Below are 21997 nucleotides of genomic sequence, written 5' to 3'. Positions count from 1 at the left end.
AGAAGAGATGATGCAGCGAAGAGTTAGACCCAGAATCACCTAGGATCAAAACATCCAGAAAGCCTTCTTTGAAGAACCCTAAGCTGGGAAGAGAGAAGATTCTTGGTAAACAGAGATGATTGGAGGCGACTCTATAAGCAGGAATTTTTAGATTTTAGATTATGTATATTTCATAACAGGTATAATGCATATTGAATCTAGGTTCTGGGAAAAGACAGTATATCACCCCCTGAGCTACTCCACTCCTTATTTAACTATGAACAATGTAATATTGTAATATATCTTACCTGATCTCCATGTAGCATTCTGGTGGTGAAAGTGTAAATACAACAGGATTACCAGTAGCAACTCTGAAAAAAAAATTTTAATTAAAAATAATGCATTGATATTCATTGGAGAAACGAGGAAAGAGGGAAGGATCTTTCATTTTTAGAAAGAAAACTACTAATATCTGATAAAGACAAAGATTTTAAGCTGAATTATTTTGCTTAATATTATTTTTTTAAAGACGTTTGTTATTTTGGTGAGTAGGTAAGGTGAAAGAATCTGCTAAAAAAAAATGTTGAGAACTGACAAAATAACTTCTAATTAACAATATTTAAGAAAAAAACTTACAATTAATTATAATTTTAACTGAGATACATTTCTTTTCATCATAAACATCGAATGTTAGTCTTAGGGTCAGGCAAACTGGACATGTTGGATATTATATAAAACAAAAAGTATATGAGATAAATCGAATTTAGTCTATAAATAGAGTGCTAACTTTATTGAGGGGTATATTTGAAAAAATAGGCATGTCCTTCAAATGTGTCTCTTATCTTCTTCTAAATTATTTTATTTTTTCGGATTAGAGGGCGCTCATCACGAAGTTTCGCGGGGGCGCCAAATTTCTAAGGCTGGGAATGAACTACAAAAACTTGAATATACATAGTTTTTAATTATTCGATGTTTACTGTTTTGTTTTATTATTTAGTCTTTGGAATGGTACAATTTATGTTTTCCAAGTTCATCATTATTTTTTTGTCTATATTTTATTATAAAGTTGCAATTCCCTCCAAATTCGCTTGTGAGAATGAGGTAAGATAGCGCCACAGCATTAGCTAAGTTTTATTAGTGAGTTCGTTAAGGTGTTTTCGTTTGCGGTTTAATTGAAGTGATAGAAAATAATAATGGATGTTAAGGTAAGAATAATGATTTACATTTGTAATATATTACTTTTATTGAAATAGATTAAAGGCAATTGCGTTCAAAGTCTTACTTCATTAAAATGGAAGAAAAAATAACATCAAATCTAACTTGCTTTTTGCAAGATTAGATGGATTAATTTATTAATGAGAAATCTATGTTATCATGAAATTTTATGTAAAAATTAGTAACTTACGGTTACTTAATTATTTGTAAGTTAAATATGAGCATATTTCATAGTGTTTGTGATTTAATTAGTTTATAACTGTTAATAAAAACGTAAGGTAGTGAGATGTTGGCAGTACTTAGATCTCACTATCAGTTTTTATTATGTTAGTTCTATTAAGGCATAGACGAACCCTTTAAATAGTTAAGTAATAAACATTTTTATGTATTTTACTATTATTCACAAATATATCATTGTTTTTTTATTAAATTGAGTTCGATGATTACTTTCACGTGAATTATTCGCCATTTCTGAGTTGCGAATTAGATTTTGAATATATTGTAATAACAAAAAAATATTAACAATTTTATTTTTATTCCTAGAACAATCTTCGTTTAATTATCAAAGAAAGGTTTAACTTAATTTTCCGGTTACAAACATCCAGTTATCTTCAATTTAACTTCAGTTGTATTCAATTCAGAATGGGTATTTTCTTCCCCCTAACAGGATGTTTTTTTTTTAATTGTAGTTAAGTACATTCGGAGTGTAGTAACTTTTTATTTTGATTAAAAAATATGTTTAGGTTACATAATTGTTTTGTTTTATATCTGAATATTTAGCTACATATGTGTGTCTCTGGTTTGGTGTTGAAAGATCATTATAAAAAAAATTGCATTTTTGAGCAATTAATGTATATTTGTGCTAAAATAGTATTATGATAATTTTAGCTTGAGACTCAAATAACTTTAAAGTTAAGGGATTCAAGACTTTAATTTTTATATTCAAAACGGTCACATTTTTTATTATCTAATCTACAAAATTTACATTTTTTGGAAATGATTTTAAATTTTTCAAAACATTTGTCAAATTTTGTCTATGATTGTGAGTTATAAATAATTAAATAACTTGAACAAGACATAGTTGGTTGAATGTGTACTTACTCTACATCAAGAAAAGGGAATGTGACGGTCTTCCAGAAATCATAACCGTATTCGCAGGTAACTTTGAAGTGCTCATCCCATTCCTCTTCAATCAATGGATTGTACTGGACTGTTACCGTGTTCCACATTAAATTTTTCTGAAAAAATAAAAATAAAAATTAGCAGAAATTTGGTAATGGTTAAATATATTTCAGTATATCTCATTAATTTAGGATTTTCGTAAAATTACATTTGATTGTAATTTCTATACATTTGAACAAATCAAAGCTCTCAATTTGGGTCTGTTCGTGATATGGAAGTAATAACTATATTTATGAAACAATTTTTTCTATATTCTTGAGAACATAAAATAAATAAATAAAATATAATAGCATTGGTTGTTATTTGTTTCGTTTTTCTTTGGAAATGGAAAGTGTATATATATTATTTTATTAATTTTCATTGGCTGGTTTCAATGATACGAGAAATAAAAAATGATTTCTAAAATAAGTTGACGACATATACTCCAGAATTGCTTTTTGAAAATGTATTTTTGTTGTAACAAATATTAGACAAAAGTAATGGTTGCTGTCTCAAAACGTTAAAAAAATAATTAATTTTTTTATTGGAAGCTATATATCTTTAAAACTACCTATAACAATAGAACATCATTTAAAGTAGTGTAAATTTACTAAAATATGTGCCCTAACAGAGCTGATAAAAAAAAAAAAAACATGTAACGAAATAAGCAATTATCATGAAAACTACTACCTTATCGTACATTAAACTAGCTTTGATGTGAGTGCTAGCAGATATCTGTATGTTTTATAGTTCCTGAGATATAGTTTTCCCAAAATAAATTCACCAACTACTGATTTGTTGTTATGAAATGTTGATTTCTGTAAAACTGTATCCCGAGAACTATTCAACGTAAACAAATCTACTAGGGCACATATTTTAGCAAATTTACTCTCCTTTAAATGATGTTTGATTAGGTTTTCTAATGTTGTTGGTAGATTTAAAGATATGCAGCAATTAATTTTTTTAACGGATTAACGTAAAAAATTAATTAAAAGGTCTTATGTTATCATTTTCTTAAATTGAACAATTATTAAAGGTTTAGCATTTGACCAAATTTAAATTTTGTGATGTGTTTTGAAAGAATAGTTTCTCTCTTTCTGGCGATAAAGTATAAATTTTGTAGATTTGAAGACAATAAAACACACACGTTATTTAACACACATCTAAACAATTATAAATACCTTGTTTTATGTATTAAATTTAAATTTAGCTAAATGGGTCAGATTGGTGAAATTTGTATGATAAATTCTCTTTGAATCTATAAAAATTTCAAGGTCGGTTCAGTACCCTAGGTGCTGTGAAACGTTTTCGTGCTTCTAAACTTGTTTTGCATATCGCTCCTTTCTGAATAATGTGTACTTGATGGAAGAAATCGGAGTTCATTTTCGTTTTCAGTGCTCCAAAAAAAATATAGATCAGCCTAAATTAGCTAATCATATTTTCTAACTTAGACCCGTGATTTTAGTTAATTATTGATGATTACTGAAGCGTACATATGCTTCAGGTACTGGTAGGTGGCAAAGAAAAATCTTATTAACAATATTATCACTTAAACCTCTTAACTTCTAGCCCACTCATATATTATTATTATTATTAAGATATATTTTCCTTACAGCTGGGTTTTTCCTGGCGTCCTCTTGCCTCGAGTTCTTGCCAAGGGTTCCACACCTGTTGAGCTGGATGTAGAACTCGTAGTAATCCCTTCCAGTTCCATTTATGTAGACACAGTCTGGATCGTAAGAGTAGCCTGAAGAGTAGAGGAGTCCACCAAAAGAGCCATTAAAGCCTATTCTTATCTTCATGTAGTCGTCTTGGCACTCAGCTTCGATATCTATACAATCGAAAATATATTGAATAGAATGGATTACGATATTTATTTACAAAAAGTGTCGATAATTTAACTTACTTAATTTTTTAAATTTAATTATTTAAACTTACAATTGGAAATAAATAAATATTATAAATGATATTACAGTCTTGTAGAGAATCTACCAATAGGTAGAACTACAGTAAAATTTCTAGAGTAGAAAGTCTCGAAGCCATCTTTCCAGAGACCTAGGAGGTTTATCAGGTATTGAAGAGGAAGCGAGGTTAGAAACAAGTGGGTTTGGTCAGGGAGTTTATCGTGGAAGGATTGTTATCTGGTTCTGACTAAATCGGTTACATATGCAACACTGAGTTCCTTATGTAAGATTTTTATTTGTAACCAAGTAAGGTGCATTTAGGATTTTAGATTTTATGGTTTGAATTCAAAAGGAATTCGATGGTTTTAGTGGATTCCCAAAGTTCAACTCCGACTCAACTTTTGAAGTCCAAATAGGCCTTATTATAGTCATGTAAATGAGTCTTTGTAATTGAATGTAATTTTCTCCGAGATCGAAAATTCTTTCTATATATTTCTAAAATGAAGCATTTATATTTAGTTTTTTAAAATTTTACAGAATTTGTTCGGACCTATGTAAAATTACAGCTAAGGAATTTCATTGGCCTAAACCTTTTACCACGTACGCGGAAGTAATACCAAAAGTTAACAGAAGAAGAATATTCCTTTTATTACTAAATTTAGGGTATTTTATTAAATTAAATTATTTTGATAATAGGACATTTTCAAATCCTTTACTCTCAACATAAGTTTATTTCACTAACCAACGTTTCGGCCCTTAGAATATTATCAAGGAGACAACCTCATGATTGTTTTGTCACATATTACTAAAAAATAGTTTTCAATTCAGAAACATTGCCCAAGTCAACAATAATACTAAATAATTTTAATATATCAACACCTATTTCAGTTTTTGTTTTCTAAAAGAACCACACTATCATTATCAACAAAATATATCTTCAACAGGTTAGGTTTGTTCTAAGATTCTTATGTGACATGTGACAAATTAATAATGAGGTTGTATCCTTGATATGACCTAAGGGCTGAAACGTTGGCGAGTGAAATAAACTAATGTTGAGAATAAAAGATCATTTGAATTTTTTTTTTAAATTAAAATTAACCACTCTCAAACAATTAATAAAATATATTATATTGTAAACAAATAAATTATTTTGGTTGAGTCCTAGTTTTGTGTACATATCTTGCTGCCAATGTGACCTTTGTACATGATACTGTTACGGGAATCATTATCAATGTTATGAATTTGTTATCTCACAAGTTCTTAAGATGAATAATTATTTTTTAAAAAATTGTAAAAAAGATAATGAATTTACATCCACTTTACTAAGAGAAGAAGATAAAGCTACAAGGCTCCGTTCAAGTGGGGCAAGGTGGACTTTTATCTTGTGCATCTGCACGGATCGCGGCCCCTGTCCTCCAGCTTTCCTATCAAACTATCCACCGGCTGCGGTTTTATTTTTATTCCTTTCATTTATTTTAATTGAGCCACCGAAAATCTTTTTCATAAATTTTAAGTAGTGTAATAATTTTTTAATTTATTATAAACAACTTTAATATGGTTTTTATTTTATATATTTTTTTTGTGGGATTCATTTTTAATTATTACATATCAATTAAAATGATTCCAGATGATTTTGCCAGAACCAGATACCAATCCTTCCATGATAAATTTCCCAACCACTCAAACCCACTTGTTTCTAACCTGGCTTCTACTTCATTACCTGGTTGTCCTCCTAGGCGTCTGAAAAGATTATTGGAGTTCAATCAATGGGTAGATTCTATAAATTACTGTATTTCGCCATTATATAACTAACGCCAAATTTACTAGTTGTATATATTTTAATACAGCTGTAACAATCAATCAATAAATTAATAATAATAAACATGTTTGATAAAATCTAAAATAAATTAACTTTGATATATTTATATCAGTATATTGCTATATTATATACTTTGATAGAATTTCGTCAATATAATAGAAGTATTGAAAAGAAAACGATGAGTAAAATGATATCGTAGTTCTAAAAAAGTTAATTTTGTTTTTTAAACTGCCAACTACAGGTGCGCCAATTCTACGTCGGCGTTATTAAATGAAAGAATTATGTTACAAATAGTAAATTTTAACATTTTTTTTTTCTGGGAGCTTGTGTACATAGCCCCTTCTACATCCAGGTATCTCAGTTACTAATTGGCTTTTTAGGTCAGAGTACCTCACACTAGCTAGATAGGCGCCTACCCTATTCATCAACTCTAAAAATACAAAAAATATTACATAGGCCCTTCAATTATTTTCTTAGGTGCACGCAGTTCCGGCCTTCCTATTAGTAAAATTTAAAAAAAAAGTAATAAAAAGACTGATCGGATGAACAAAAAAGTTAAAGTTTATCCACGAAGTATATTTTCAGTGTGAGAAAAGTTTTTATTTCTCGTCGCATTAAGCCATCATATTGACAAGTGTGAAATCAATGGTACGAATGCCATTTTTATGTATCCAGGAGGCCGGTAAATTCGATTGGCTCCGAGTGTTTTTTTTTTTTTTTTTTTTCCAATGTTAGGTTTTTAAGTTAGACCCTACTGGAAAATGACATGTATAGAAATGAACCAGTACCGTATCAATAAGGACCCTAAATTACCAACGGTTTTCTATCGCCGTTTCGCATCAACATGGACCGTAAGCCACGTTATATCAGGGTCAAAGCGAATTCTTCAAAGGAAGGTGATTCGCACCGAGTTTTCTTATAATTACGCGTTGTATAAAAATTATAAATCATCTTTTGGCTTGAATATTCCGGAAAAATACGATTAGTAGTAAGTTAATTTGGTTTTAATTGAGCTATTTTCATCTCCTTAAATTTATACTTTGTTTTGTTCGAACTTTCTGTCTGAAAAGAAAATGGTTTTCGTTTTATGAAACGTTTGGAGAAATATATTTTTCACCTTATCATTTTTCAGTTAATATTTAATTGCTAAAATGTTTTACAATGGACTATAATATTTATAATAGACAGCTAAAACGTATAGTGTTAACAAAAATGTATAAGAGTTTTCCTCTAGTAATCTTCTGGCTTAAATATTTCGCAACAGTATCGATAGTAGAGTCAATTTTAGTTTTGATCGATCTATTTTTATCGTACTAAATATTTCTTCTTTTTTTTTTTTTTTATATTTTTGTCCGAATAGTAAATAGATTTTGTTTTCCGGGAACTTTGGAGAAATATATAATACTAGGAAATAAAAGTAAGTTCAATTTTTAGTCAATTCTTTTTTCAACAAAGTTTTGTTTTGTTCTTAGCCCTGATGAAGGCTTGGAATTCTGACCGAAACGTTGGCATTAATAAATACGTTTTAACTTATTTGTATTCTTCACTGATAATGATTGAAACAACTTTCAATTGCACTTGAATCTTTATTTTCGTGCAATTAAAATTTCATCAAAATTTTTATAATCAACAATTTTTTTCCGAACAGTTTTCATTTAATTTTTATCTGTCAAACCTTAATATACAATTTTTTGTTATAGCTGTTATCCTCTTTTTTTTTTAAAGATAAGTTTTAATTACTTTTTAATATTTTATTGTTTTTCATGCAATAACTTTTAAATATTATAACTAATTAAGGACCAGTAGAATTATTTATAAAAAATCAATTTGGAAGCCCAACTTTAAGCACTTCAAATATTCTGTTATTACAGAACTTATATTAATGCACGGTTAATAAAATAGATATTAGAATTTTTTAAAGAAACAATGTTTATTTAATAGATTTCCAAAAACTTTAATCAAGTATTTTTAAAAGAAAAATTCATTCATAAACGTTATACTTTAATTAAAAAAATAAAAATTATGCTTTTAGTTATTGTGCAATTTATTATAAAATTATTTGATAATTTTTTTTTTTAAATTGAAGAGTATATGTAATAGAATTCCGAATGTATAGTTTCTAAAGAGGTTTCATAATTTTTCATATATTTTTTATGGACTGAGGATAGTGTTTTGCCAAGAGCAAATGCATATTATTTTTATCTATTTAAAATTTAAGATTTATTTTGAATCATTTGAGTGTCTTTGAGATATCAATTTAAATTATTATTATTAATACTTACGTTGAACCCTGGTTTTGTTGTTGATGTACCTCCTGGAGTCCCAGGTCTCTAAACCCGACTGAGACCTCCAATCCAGAAGTGCGTGCTCGATTGGTCTCGCTCGGAGCTGCGTGTTGACAGGTACATAGCCGCCTTCCCCGATGTAGACCACCTGCGGGACAATTTTATTAATCTTAGTGTATATTGTTATCATAACAAGAACCTTAAAATAAATTGTCTGTTTTCAATATTTCTATAAATTAAAAAAGACATTTATTCTTATTCTTACTCCCTAGGAAGTTCTTTGTTCTTTTTATTTTGAGATGTTGAGGTGACAAATAAATTTCCTATTAATGTTATAAAAAATATAAATGTTCTATATTTTATTGTACAACGTTCCGGGTTTCCCTATCTTCAAGTACTAATATTCCAACAATTGTGACATTTATTAACAATTTATTTATAAATTAAAACATATTTTACCTTATTGTTAAAAAAAAAAAGAAGATTTATACGATAAAATAAAATAAAAAAGTTTTTAAAATAGTATCAATTGAACTTATGACCCGGTATTCGAGGTGGTACTTTGTTGCTGAGAACCAAAAATAAAATTTACAAAGACCTGGAGGTATTTTATAATTTAACGAGTATTTTTTAGATTAAATATTACTTAAGAGCTGAAGAGGAAAAAAAAGTCAGCTAATTCACCCCAATATTTGATTAATTTAATGAAAACTGTGTATAATTAATAGTCAAAATTGATATATTTGCCATGTATAATTAGGTGGAGTAAAAAATCGCGGCTGTTTCAAATCGTTAAAAAAAATTTAATTTGGAGCTCCATATTGTTAAATCTACCTAAAACACAAGAAAACCTAATAGAACGTCATTTAGAGTAGAGTAAATTTACTAAAATATGAACCCTTACAGAGCCCTTTACGTTTAATAATTTCCGAGGTATAGCTTTTTTAAAAGCAACATTTCATAAAAAAATAAAATGAGTAGTTTGTGAATTTATTGGGGAAAATCTATATCTCTGGGACCATGAGACGTATACATGTCTATTAGCACTTAAAATAAAGATAGTTTAATGTGTTATAAAGTGATTTATGGCGGTTATCTTCGTAGGAATAGCATTTTTCATGATATTTACTGAAATAGATTGATTTTTAGTTGTTTCAAAGATAAATGTTGTAAACTACTTTATAGCACATTAAAATATCTTTGATTTGATTGCCAGCAGACATCTGTACGTCTCATGGTTCCTGAGATTTCCTACAATAAATTCACTAACTACAGATTTTTCAGTATCTATTTCATAAAATATTGCTTTTCAAAAAACTGTATTTCGGGAACTATCGGTCGTAAACAGCTTTAATAGGGCTCATATTTTAGCACATTTACTCTACTTTAAATGATTTTCTATTAGGTTTTCTAATGTTGTAAGTAGTTTTAAAGATATAGAGCTCCGAATAAAAAATTGATTCATTTCAACATTTTAAACCAGCCGCCACTTGTATTCCCTCTCACTATATTTGGCAGACTCGCCAATTTTAACCAGTAATTATCGATAGTTTTCATTAAAGTAATAAAACGATGGGGTGTAACAACTAACCTTGGGGCTCCTTACTGCCAACAATTTAGATTGGACTTCCTTACTGTTAACAAATAAGATTGGACGGGGCTGTGAGATGCCGCGCCTGCATCACTGTTGCTATTTGATGGTTTAGTATGCGCTTACCCCGTCACGGTTCATTAGGTCAAGTGATACGGTCGAATTTCGCCTATATTATATATTATTATATTTTATCCCTGTATCATATTATATTTTACTACATTTTGACTCTCGTGAATTTCAAGAGGTTTTTCCTCGATTCCTGAAAAATCACTCTATAAAATGAAAAATAATCGATAAGTATTCGTTCCATCAGTAATTTGAACTTGTAGGAACAATATATTGTAAATATGTGTATTAACAGTAATTGTACCTTTTGTTTATTATTTTTAGTTTACTTATATTTGGTTCTTTTTCATTTTTTTTTCTTTTTATTAGAAGTTAATTACCTTATGATTTGTAATATAACCTATAGTTTTATTTTATTTGTTCTATTTTTATTTCATATATTCTGTTAATTATTATTGTTTATTTTTTATCTTATCAAATTCATAATTATAATTATACTTATGATGGTTTATTTTGATAATATTTATTTTGAAAGTATTGTATTTTACTCTAAGGCTCTAAAGCCTAATTCTGACACCTGTAATCTAAATTTTTTCTTTTATCAAATCTATTTTCCAAAATCACAAATTAAACATTTTCAACAGTCTTAAACTTATTTTTTAAAATCATTTTTCAACATAAGAACTTTTTTCTTTTATACCTTTTGTGTCACTTTAATTTCAAAAAAACTTAACAGATATATATTGTGATGTTATCTATCTTATTAAAAACATAATAATGTTACATAGCTAAAATTTTGATGAGAGTTTTTCATAATCTAATTGAGAAAAAGCCAAACTGATAGGATTTCACAAAGTAATTATTAAATTATAAATATTATTGTGTTTTTTTTTTTAGCTTCTGTCAATTATATCATGGGGAAATGTTATAAAAATTTTAGATATGTTATATTACTATGTTTTTAATGGGATGGGTATCAATTCAAATATATTTTATTTTACAATAATTTTAAGCTTTTCAACCACTGACGTCAGTTTTGCCCGGTACAAATAGTTTCTGAAAGATACAATTATATAAATTTAAATTTTGTTTAGAGTATAATTTTTTTTTCTTAGACAAAAACAATTTTTTGATGCTTTTTCATAATTTTTTAATATTACTCCTATATTAGTCCTTAGTCCAACTTCCTCTCGTTCGTTATCGTAGGCACAGGACTCAGTCAGGATGTGCAGTACTGTTAAAGGTACCCCAAAAGATATACAAGTGTCACTCGTGAGTGTCCTATCCTGTATTAATATATTCAGAAGTGTATTTAAAAACATATGTCGAAAAATGATTGATATAAAAATTTTAAGATTGTTGACAATGTTTAGTTTTTGATTCTAGGAATTAGACTTGAAAATGAACGAAATATCGGACCGAAACGTCATCTAATTAATTAATGAAAAATAATTGGAGTTTTAAGGGTTTTTAATTTTTCCAGAATTGTTATATAGAGCTAGAAATATAGTTTTACAGATCCTTTTTACAATTAGTAAGCGGTCTATTTGGTAGAACTAATAACTTATAATGTTAATTTGCTAATATTATATAGCTATTAATATGGAACTATTATATCTACAATAATTATAATATTCGTAAAATATGAATGAGATAAAAAGTCGCCAACACATAATATTTTGCGGATTCTCTGGATTAATTGTACTAGTAACTTATTATTAGAAATAATTTATAATAATAGGAAGGATAATATTATAACAATATGGAGGAGCGAGGTATGGTAGAGCACAGCGATACGGTTCCTGAGCTGAAAAACCCTGGCCCCCATCTACGATCGGCCCCCTTTGTGTTTACAAAACAATATCGCGTGGCACAAGGCTGCTTTACTCATCGTCGGATTTACTTTTCCTATTTCATTACTGTTATTATTACAATATATATTGCACAGTAATATGTAACTTGTATGTTCATACACTATTTTTGCAATAAGAGAGAACATAAAAACACTCTATTGAAAAAAGGTATGCTGACCATCTGTACTACATATACAGCTTACTATAACTAGTTAAACAATTCTTTTTTAAACCTATAATATGTATGGGTAACTCCTAGGACCCGAGTTCGAATCCGGCTGTGATAGATAATTATTTTCTTTTTCACTGTAGCCGTGAGTCAGCCCTGTGGATTCGGAGTTCTTCGAGGTCATGAAGTGGGTACCCTTAGTTGGGTAAAAATCTGGTGGCCGAGCGTGATTTTGACAAAATTACCTCCTTGCTCAACCGTTGGTGTAGTCAGAGTACTTCCTTACAAAGTACTGCAGCCCTGATCCTTAATGGTCTGTAGTGGTACAGATTTATTTTTTTAAATATGTATAAGTAAAGTATAATTAATCTAAAATACACGGTATGAATATATTTATTTTAATTTTATTGTTACGCTCATTCCACAATTTTGACTTATTATAAAAATTTTTATTTTAGGCTTTCGCAAGGTTAAAATACCGAATATCAACTTTGTCCCTGTCAATAATAAAACAGTTTAACAAAAGATATGATAAATTAGGATGTGATCGGAAGAGATCGGCTTTTTCTATTTCGTACTTCTGAATTTTTTTCTCCTTTTATTAATTATCAAATTCTTTAATATTTTGTATTTATCCATTGTTTACAATAGCTTAAAGTGAGAAATGGTTATTTGTTTCAAATACAAAATTGAAGGTATTTTATTAAAAATTTTTAAAAAATCATCATTTAAGGCCTGTTAGAATATTTCAATAATAAGAAAACCTACCTAATAAATATTAAAGATCACTTAATTTTATATTAATATAACGAGTTCAATAAAAATCGCTCGAACCGTTTTTGAAATAATCCTTAGAAGTGTAAAATCGATTCTCTGAAGTGGTATTTCTGGTTGGCAGATTTTAACGAAAAAGTTGCTGTCAGATCCTACTCATCTTAGATATGTTATTTCAGTTTCATAAGACTTCGTTTTTGACCTAGCTGTGAACAAGCAGACCGTTTTGGAGGAACTTGGCACTATTAGGGATTTCAAATCGTGTATTTACATAGAAAATTGGAGTTCTAAATTGTACCCAATCCTAATACTTCAAATACAAATAAACTCAGTAATTATTTATACAGATAAAAACAACAAAAATAAACTAATAAACTACCTGTACCGCTACTACCCATATATAATATTAATATATGTTTTTTGTTTTATAGGATTTTTTCTTTTCTTTTTCATTTTTAATACTTTATTTATTAATTTTTTTTGTCACATTTTTTCCCTTAATTAACATAAATAGAATAAAATAAATATTTAAATAAATAACAATATAAACAAGTAATTTATATATGATATAATATAATAGATAAAAATAATTGATAAAAGCATTAATAAATATATATAAAGGAAAAAATAAAAAAAAAATAAATATATTCATTAGTTATATTTTACCTATACATGTTAAACAAATAAAATGAAATAAATCTGTACCGCTACAGTGAATGAAGGATCAGACATGCAGAGCTTTGCAAGGAAGTACTGTTATTAGTCCAACGGTTGTGTAAGAAGCTAATTTGGTTATTATACGGAAACCATGAATACTAATTCATTAGGTTAACGGAGGATATTCTAACAGAAGGAATGATTGTTTATTTGAAGTTTTGTTGGTTGTAAATTCATTAGCGATTTAAACGTAACCGTTCTAGAAAAACGTGTACATAGAAGAGTAACAGGTTCAGTTCTAGGTCAGGAGACCAAAGGAAGAATATGGAATGGAGTAGCGCTGTGGAGGTGGGGTAATTGAAAGCTGCCTGTCAATCATTTCTCCTTTACTACTGAGCCGGTCACGTCCCGAGCCCTGCGCATGCGCTCTTGTTTGTTATTAGTAGCAACCAAATCTCTTTGTCCTGCTCTCCTATGAATGAAGAGCTTACGCTGGATTTCATCTGTAATATGTATGTCCCATTCAACTGCCAGATCTCTTATTTCCTTTTCTTCAAATGGTTTCAAATCCGTTCTGCGAAATCAAATCATCATTTTTTTTAATAGTATATCTGCTTTTTCCTTCAATATATGTTGAACTATTTACGAGAGCCTCTGTTATGTTGCTTCTTCTTCATTTTTCCCTCTAGATGGCTATGTCGGGAAATAAACATATAATGTTTGTCCTTTTGTAGCTATTTTGGGAAGAAATTCGTGATGCCCAGTATTCCTTCACCATGATAAAAGATGTCAGGGGACTATGTGCACCTTTCGACCAACATTTACAACTTCTGCGTCACTCGCAGTTGATTGTCTGGTAAGGACTCAGCCGATCCCTACGGTCTTCGACTCCATGCCAATCCTCCAGTACTTGTAGCACTGCTGCCGCCACCAGGGATATTTATCGACCTCCCGATCTAGATCCGCCGTGTTCAGTCAGAAGCAGAGCCACCTTGGGGTTTGCCATTCTTCACCGCTCTTGGCAGCAGCTCCACTTATAGTTTCTGAGGCCTCTCGGCTACTTCCCTGGTTCTGAGTGAGGATCATTCTCTAGGTCTCCCTAGCTAAAGGTACAGCCTTTCCTCAGCACCTTGACCCTTGTTAGGTTATTCTGCATTGGGATGTTAAAAAATCATAAGTAAATCCATAGCGATGATTGTTGCATTGGTAGAATGTTGACTGATAAATTATAAAAACCTATTCTCGGCACGGTAACATGAATTGGACCATACTTCGTTTTATGTTGAAAACTCCTGAATATCTTAAAAATCTATATATGATCAAGCATCGATTGTTTGAAGCCTTATCTAACAGGTGCCACCACCACTGTTGTGGAGAGAATCTCTTGTTTGAATATAAAAAATAAACAGTAAATTAATTCAAGTAAGATTCAAAGAAACCTTCCAATGTTTAGAAAAAGGCTAAACTTTATAGCTTTATTTTAATAATTTTTTTCTCATGCTCGTTCTAACTTATACTTCTGTATCAGATTCTGATTTTTTTTTTCTTGTCGATCAAGATCTAAACATAGCCTTCTTAGTTTCTCTGGGTGATTTTTTTTTTATTTATATGAAAATTCGCATTTAAGCATCTCAAAAGACGCCGGAATATGATGTATTGGTTTTTGTAAGTTCTTATACATTTAATACGATCGACAATGTTTCGTTCCTATTTTTCATGAAAAAACAAATCGATTGGGATTTAATAACAATTGAATACATGCAGAGTAAAAGTGGAATACCGCTATATAACATACAATTTTTAAAATTATATAAAATTATTTTTTCTTGACTTCTTAGACACATTGACAAGGCAATGACTACTGAAATATCCATAGTAAGCGAATTTGTTTTGGGAAATCTATATCTCAAAAACCATTTGACGTACAGATGTCTATCAGCATTCAAATTAAAGCTAGTTTAAAGTAGTTTATTATAGCTACTGTAAAGTAGTTTATGGTGTTTAATTTCGTAGGAGTTCTAGGTTTCATGATATTTGCTAAAGTAAATTGATTTATAGTTGTTTGGACAAATTTTCATGTGCAAAATTTATATTCTAATGTGAATATCATAAAAACTACTACTCCTCGAAGATAAACGTCAGGAACTACTTATTAGTACATTAAAATAGCGTTAATTTGAGTGCTAATAGACATTTGTACGTCGAGTGGTTTTTGAGAGTTTAAAATAAATTTACTAACTACTAATCTTTCAGTACATTTTTGTGAAATGTAGCTTTTTTCGAGAACTATTGAACTTAAATAACTCTATCAGGTCTAATATTTTAAAAAATTTAGTCTACTTTACATAATGTTCTCTTAGGTTTTTTAGTGTTGTTGGTAGTTTGAAAGATATGGAGCTCCGAATGAAAAATTAATTTGAAACGGCCGCAATATTTTATTCTCCCTATCTGGCTTGACAGACTCATCAATTTTGACTAATAATAACGCAATAGTTTTCATTAAAATAATCTAATAAATAACTGCCTTTTTCTCTTCCCAGTTGTTGCACTATAAGCTTCCATCGCAGTTGATACAAGATTTAGTAAAAACAAGCCCAGGTTCAAGTAAACTTTACTAATCTTGCAGATTTAGCTCTTGATTGAACACCGACTTTAAGTTATGTTAAATTATTTGATAACTTTCAGAGCTTGCTAAAAAGCAAACGTTAACATATAATTCGCGTTAAACTTGACAAAAATATAGTAGTCATAGATCGTTAGTGTACAAGTAGGTAATGATGTACGACAAAGAGCTCTCTTGCAAAAGGAACTCGAACAGCAATGATAGCTCCATTTGCTCCTTATTCATGGAGAATGCCGGTATGTGTGCCAAAAGAGAGGGATACGGATGTAGGGGATGGGAGCAGGGTGTCATAGAGGGCAAGGCGGGGACAGAGGGAACACTCCTCAGGGCCTCCCATGACCAATCTGTAATGGCGTTCGTTCACCTCGCTCTGGTCACTACCCCAATCGTCTTCTTGTCACAGCCTTCTTACTCAGCTTTCTTCCTCATTATTCCTTATCTCTCTGTCTCTATGACGTTACCTTTTTCTTCTTATGGTGATATTCTTCTTCAATGGAGATGGTTCTGAGGGGACCATAGCATCGTACAAACGACTTGTAACGCGAAGTCTTTCTTTGGAATAACGCTCTTAAATTGGACAACTCAATTGCTATTCACAGTTATATAAAGAAATGTAAAGGTTCCAGTATCGCTCGGCCTGTTCCATTTTAGACACATGACCTAGAACATAGCAAATATCTCAATCTACGTAGAATCCGCGCCTTGTTTTTTGTAGATCTAACAGTAATTTTAAAAGCAAAACTAACAAAATCGATATATCGATGGTCATCTTCACTAATCAGTATCATTTTCTAATCACTAACAATAATAAGTAAATGTTTAATTCAGGTCTAAATACAATTTTTAATTGATGCCTAAAAGTGTTATATAAGTCGTTGAGAACAAGAGTGGTGAATGTCATTCTGTTATCATCCAAATTAATGTTACTAAACAAATCATTATTTAATTAACTATAAAGTGCATTAACTTAAAATGCTTTCAAAGTGTATATATTTTTGACGGACCAAAAACTATATTTATATTTCTTACTAAAAATTTAATACAAATTTTCCCAAGTTATTTTAAAATATTCATGTGAACTAGGGATTTTAAATAAAGGAATTTCTGCAAGGCCGATTTCATTGATGAAAGGAAATCACAGAATATTATAATAATTATCCTTCCTCACCTAGCATATCTTTGTTGTCTTCGTTTCTGCTACTAAGAATATCGAGGTCAATTGCGTTTGTATTTTAGAATTGTCATTTAATTTAAAGGAACACGTCAATTCCTCGTAACAAACAGTTGAAGAACCGCTTTTCCGTTGCACACGAGCTGTGACGTAACTGAGGTCAAATATGCCGAGATGCGAACATCCTGAGGGCACCTCAACCCGATGTATAAGCATTTTCTTCCACGAATCCGAGAAGCATTTCAATTGAAGATTTTTTTTTCTTAGCTCATTTGAATATTTATATTTAATTAAGCCTTTTAACCTTAATTATTAAAACGAGTATTGATATTTTTTGAAATTATTATTCAATAGCTTAAATAATTGAAAAGCAAATTTTATGATCTTCTCTTCCCTTGGTTTTAATCAAGCCTATACCCCGATGGTTTGAGGGATATATTTTTTGAATGTGACCGAGAACCGTTTTCGAAGATCACTAGTCAAATCGATGAGGGTAGAAGCCCCGTTAGAGTAAACAACCAGTACTTCTGTCGTTCAGATCAGCGTGAAATGGTGTCCTCAGAGCATTCATTGTCATTAGGTGGCATCCGCTCTTCTATAAAGCCTTCCGAGGATCATCCACTCACAGGAATCGATCAGGTTGGAAACGGACCAAGGCAATGGCGGTTGAATGATTCATGGTTTGAGCCAATCGGGAAATTTATAAAGGTTTATGAACTGAAAATATTAAAGAATTGGAGAAAGTTGGGAGGCACCTACCAGATTTCTTTTCAGGCATCTTTGTTATTTTTTTCAGAGATCCGTAAAATCATTCAACTTTCAATGCATCGATTGATTAATTAATATAAACCCGGTTTAGAAAAACATAAATATATGTAGTTATGAGGAATTACTCGTAGCAATTCAATAGAAGAAAGTTAATCGGATATTTATTCTTGTGCGGAGCTCCATGTGGCAGAAATACTGAGTAAAAAAAATACAAAAAATCATATAAACGAAGTACATTGGTGCTATATTTACTAAACTGTTAAAAAATAACGAAATTAAGTTAAATTTGTATATTTGTTATTCTTCTTTTGTATTTTTTTTATTAGTTATTAACAATATATACTTAAACCTCTCATTACATCCCATTATAGTATATCTTGTATTCCGCTTTTCGGGTAAATTGTTATAAACATTGAGTTTACAACATAAATTCTATTTTAAATTTATGGACTTTTTCAAAATTGTTACTTTTAGTAGGCCTACATAACGAAAAATGAAGAAATAAGAAAAAATAGTTTTCTACAGTTCAAAAAAAAAAAGTTAATATACGGTATCACTTAAGGCTGTTTCGAAGCTCATGAAATTCCTGAAATTTAGGTTTAAATAGATTTTATGAAATTGTATATTTTTATTATTTTATTATTATACATTGTGACTAGATGTTTAATACCCATACTTTAATTTTTAACATTATTTTATTTATTTATTTTTTCATGCACATAGTTTGATTATGTTCATTTTATTTATCCTACTGTTTGTATATATTTTAAGAGAGAATTTATTTATTTTTAAGTAATTTGTTTTTTTCATTTATTTATTTTTCATCCTTATGTTATTTTATTCTAGTATGAATGTGATCATTCATCACTATTACTGATTTTCCACAACGGTGTGGCATATTGTAATATCTATCAATAAATAAAGTTTTTTTTTCTGTTATACATATCGTCCGATTAAAAAGATAACATTACATTATGAGCGTTTTTAAAAACTGGGTCCGTTTTCAACAGTATTACGAGATTGTAACAAATACAATTGTTTGCAATACTCCACAATAGCTGTCTTTTCCCCCTCTTGTTCTTCCTGTGCCTATGGAAATAATCGAGAAGGCTGGAAGTAGTAAATAAAAAAGGAAATTTTGTTTCTATCCTTTTTACCAATGAGCTAAACAAGAACATATCAACGAAAAAGGAAATTTTGTGGGCAAGAGGTTCTTTGAAGTTCGGTTAGAATTTGTCCAGGTTTTCTCTGAAAATGAACGGTTAAGTAACTCTAGTCCAAGGGGAAAATCATCTGGACAATTATTTTTTATTAAAAAAATAAAAATAAAAAATGGAACGCGTCCATATTTCTATTTTGAGGCATCAAATATTAGTGTTTTACACTAAATTCTGATCTACCCGGTGGATCTTCGGACCGGACAGGACACTACTAGTGAAAAATCGCCCGGGGGATGACACCGTGGGAAGACAGCACGTGCGGTATTGTTCTCCCGTTAGCGGAACATATCACTTCAGTCATTTCGCTCTTCCGCGTCTACTGTCTACAGTTAGCTACCGTACTCACTAAGTGACATGTGGTCATTTTCACTTGACAGTTTCCCTAGATCAATCCTTCGTGTTATATTAATATAAAAATAATACAGATTGCTGTTACTGCAGTTTTGAGTTATGTATGTGTTAGTTGAAAGAAGATTATTTATCAGTTTTTTAGCTTTAGGACATAGAAGCTGGTCAGGGTAGTAGTAAAGAAACTACCTTCTACATTAGAAGGTCTCGAGACCATCTTCTTTTCAGAAGCGTCGGAGGATTGTCAGGTATTGAAGAGGAAGCAAGGTTAGAAACTAATTGGTTCGGTTGGTTAGTGAATTTATAATGGAAGGGGTAGATCGGTAACATTAAGGTCTTTATGGATGATTTTATTTATGTCAAAGTAAGGAGAATTTGGGATATAACGGAGGATTGAAAGGATTGGATACGAGAGGAATTCGAAGATTTTGACGATATGATAATATTACATGAGGATCATAATACTTTTAAGTGGACAATTTTAGACACAGTATATATTTCAGAAAATTATACAATAAATTTTAAACCTTAAGCCGTCACTAGTCTAAAGTACTCAGTAAAATTAATATGTAGTTGTTTGAAAATTGTCAATATATGATTATTAAATATTAAATAATGTAATAGAATAGAATAATAAAATTGATAAATAAATAAAAACGAAAAAAAAGAAAGAAAGAAATGAGATAAATGGTGGTTCCATTTATTAGATTATTCACAAGTATATATATATTAAATTATTGTAATTTCGTATAACTAATACTAACCAGTTCCAAGGACCCGGGTTCAAATCTGACTGGTAGATAATTATTTCCTGTTTCATTGTAGCCATGAGTCAGCCCTGTGTATTCAGGAGACCTCCGGTGTCCACCCAGGCTCATAAAGTGGGTACCTTTTGAATGGGTGAAAATCTGGCGGCAGAGTGTGATTCTGACCGAATCACCTCCTTGCACAACCGTTTAGTAACTTCCCTACAAAGTCACTTGACCCTTCATGGATATTGTAGTGGTACAGATTTAATTTATTTTTATGTATTTAGTAAATTACGTACGAATCCCAATTATGACAAATCCCATTTTATCTATTATTCCTTATGTAGTATAATAATTATGTTTTAAAACTAATAACTATGTTTTTACTGCTGTGATATTCTTTATAATTATAAATGTTATATTATTCAGTATAATTTATTCTTCTTAATTATTTTGCATTGTATATATAGTATGAATGTAAACTCAGAGCTCTAATGCTTATGGCCATGAATTTTGGCAGCATGTATTCCTCATTAAACAAAATATTACTAAAAATGATTTATAAATAAAATATATAATTTTTTTTTTCATTATCATTGAAATGAATTTAATTCTGTCTTTATAACGGAATTATTTTTTTCTGTTATTACGTTACGATGAGACTCCTAGTATTAGCGGGATAAATTGATCTTAATATAGGAATATCATCCAAGGGATAGAAAAAATAATTTAAAAAAATATATATAAAATTAAAACGTCGGCTCTGTTAGGATGAGCAATCAACCAGTTGCCGGTCCAGTGGACACTAGCAAAACAAAAAAAAACTTTTGTTCTGGAAGGACTGATGAGGTCGAAAGGCTTTACGTGTCTGTTTCACGCTTGTTTTTGGAATATGGCAAGTCCGGAAGGCAGTTGGCTGGAATGAGTGAACTTTAGTAGATTAAATTACTCCACGTGTACACTAGCAAATTACTATTTCATACTTGTTTTTGTTTTGAAAATATAACATTTCTAAATCCTTTATTTCTTTTACCTAAATAATATTCGTATTTCATTTGTAATTATATAGTTTATTCCAACCAAAGAGCTTGGAAAAATATATGAACTTTGAGAATGCACCTGAAGAATGATATGCAGAGATGATTTCCAAAGTGGCGTATAAGGTACCAATATTCATCTCATTTCTCAATTGTTTTTATTTTTTGTTTATTCCTCATTCTTATGATCATTTCCATTAAATTGTTTAATATTTAAAAATCATGTATTGACAATTTCCGAACAACTGCATATTAATTTTACTGATTACTTTAGACTAGTAGCGGTTTAAGGTTTTTAAATCTGATTTAAAATTAAATTTATAACTTTCTGAAATATATACTGTGTCTAAAATTTTCCTCTTATAATACTCTTTATGATCCTCATGTAATATTTTCATCGTCAAAATCTTCGAATTACTCTCGTATCCAATCCTCCATAAAGATCTTAATGTTCCATATGTAACCGATCTAGCGTGAACCAGATATGAATCCTTTCATTATAAATTACCTTTTAGATATAGGATAGAAACTAATTTCTACTAGTTATCTTTTTATCTAGTTAGCTTATCATTTTTACTTTTTATCTATTAGCTTATCTAGTTAGC

The 21997-nt window shown here is 29.9% G+C and overlaps 1 protein-coding gene across 2 annotated transcripts in view; it reads right to left on the bottom strand.

Annotated features, from left to right (window-relative positions):
• LOC106685208 (uncharacterized) overlaps window positions 1-21997 on the bottom strand; it is a 98746-nt gene that overhangs the window by 3854 nt on the left and 72895 nt on the right. For both annotated transcript variants that reach the window (XM_014427764.2, XM_024360748.2), the window contains exons 4-7: window positions 8361-8511; window positions 3969-4186; window positions 2296-2432; window positions 288-350 (exon numbers count right to left, since the gene is read on the bottom strand). In XM_014427764.2, the coding sequence (XP_014283250.1) occupies window positions 288-350; window positions 2296-2432; window positions 3969-4186; window positions 8361-8511 (569 nt within the window). The remainder of the gene's footprint in view (window positions 1-287; window positions 351-2295; window positions 2433-3968; window positions 4187-8360; window positions 8512-21997) is intronic.

This window comes from Halyomorpha halys, unplaced genomic scaffold, assembly GCF_000696795.3.
Source record: "Halyomorpha halys isolate HHAL.00 unplaced genomic scaffold, Hhal_1.1 Scaffold670.1, whole genome shotgun sequence".
NCBI classification, from domain to species: Eukaryota; Metazoa; Arthropoda; class Insecta; order Hemiptera; family Pentatomidae; genus Halyomorpha; species Halyomorpha halys.
Note: the sequence above shows the minus strand (reverse complement) of the source record. Positions and strands in the feature narration are given on the sequence as shown.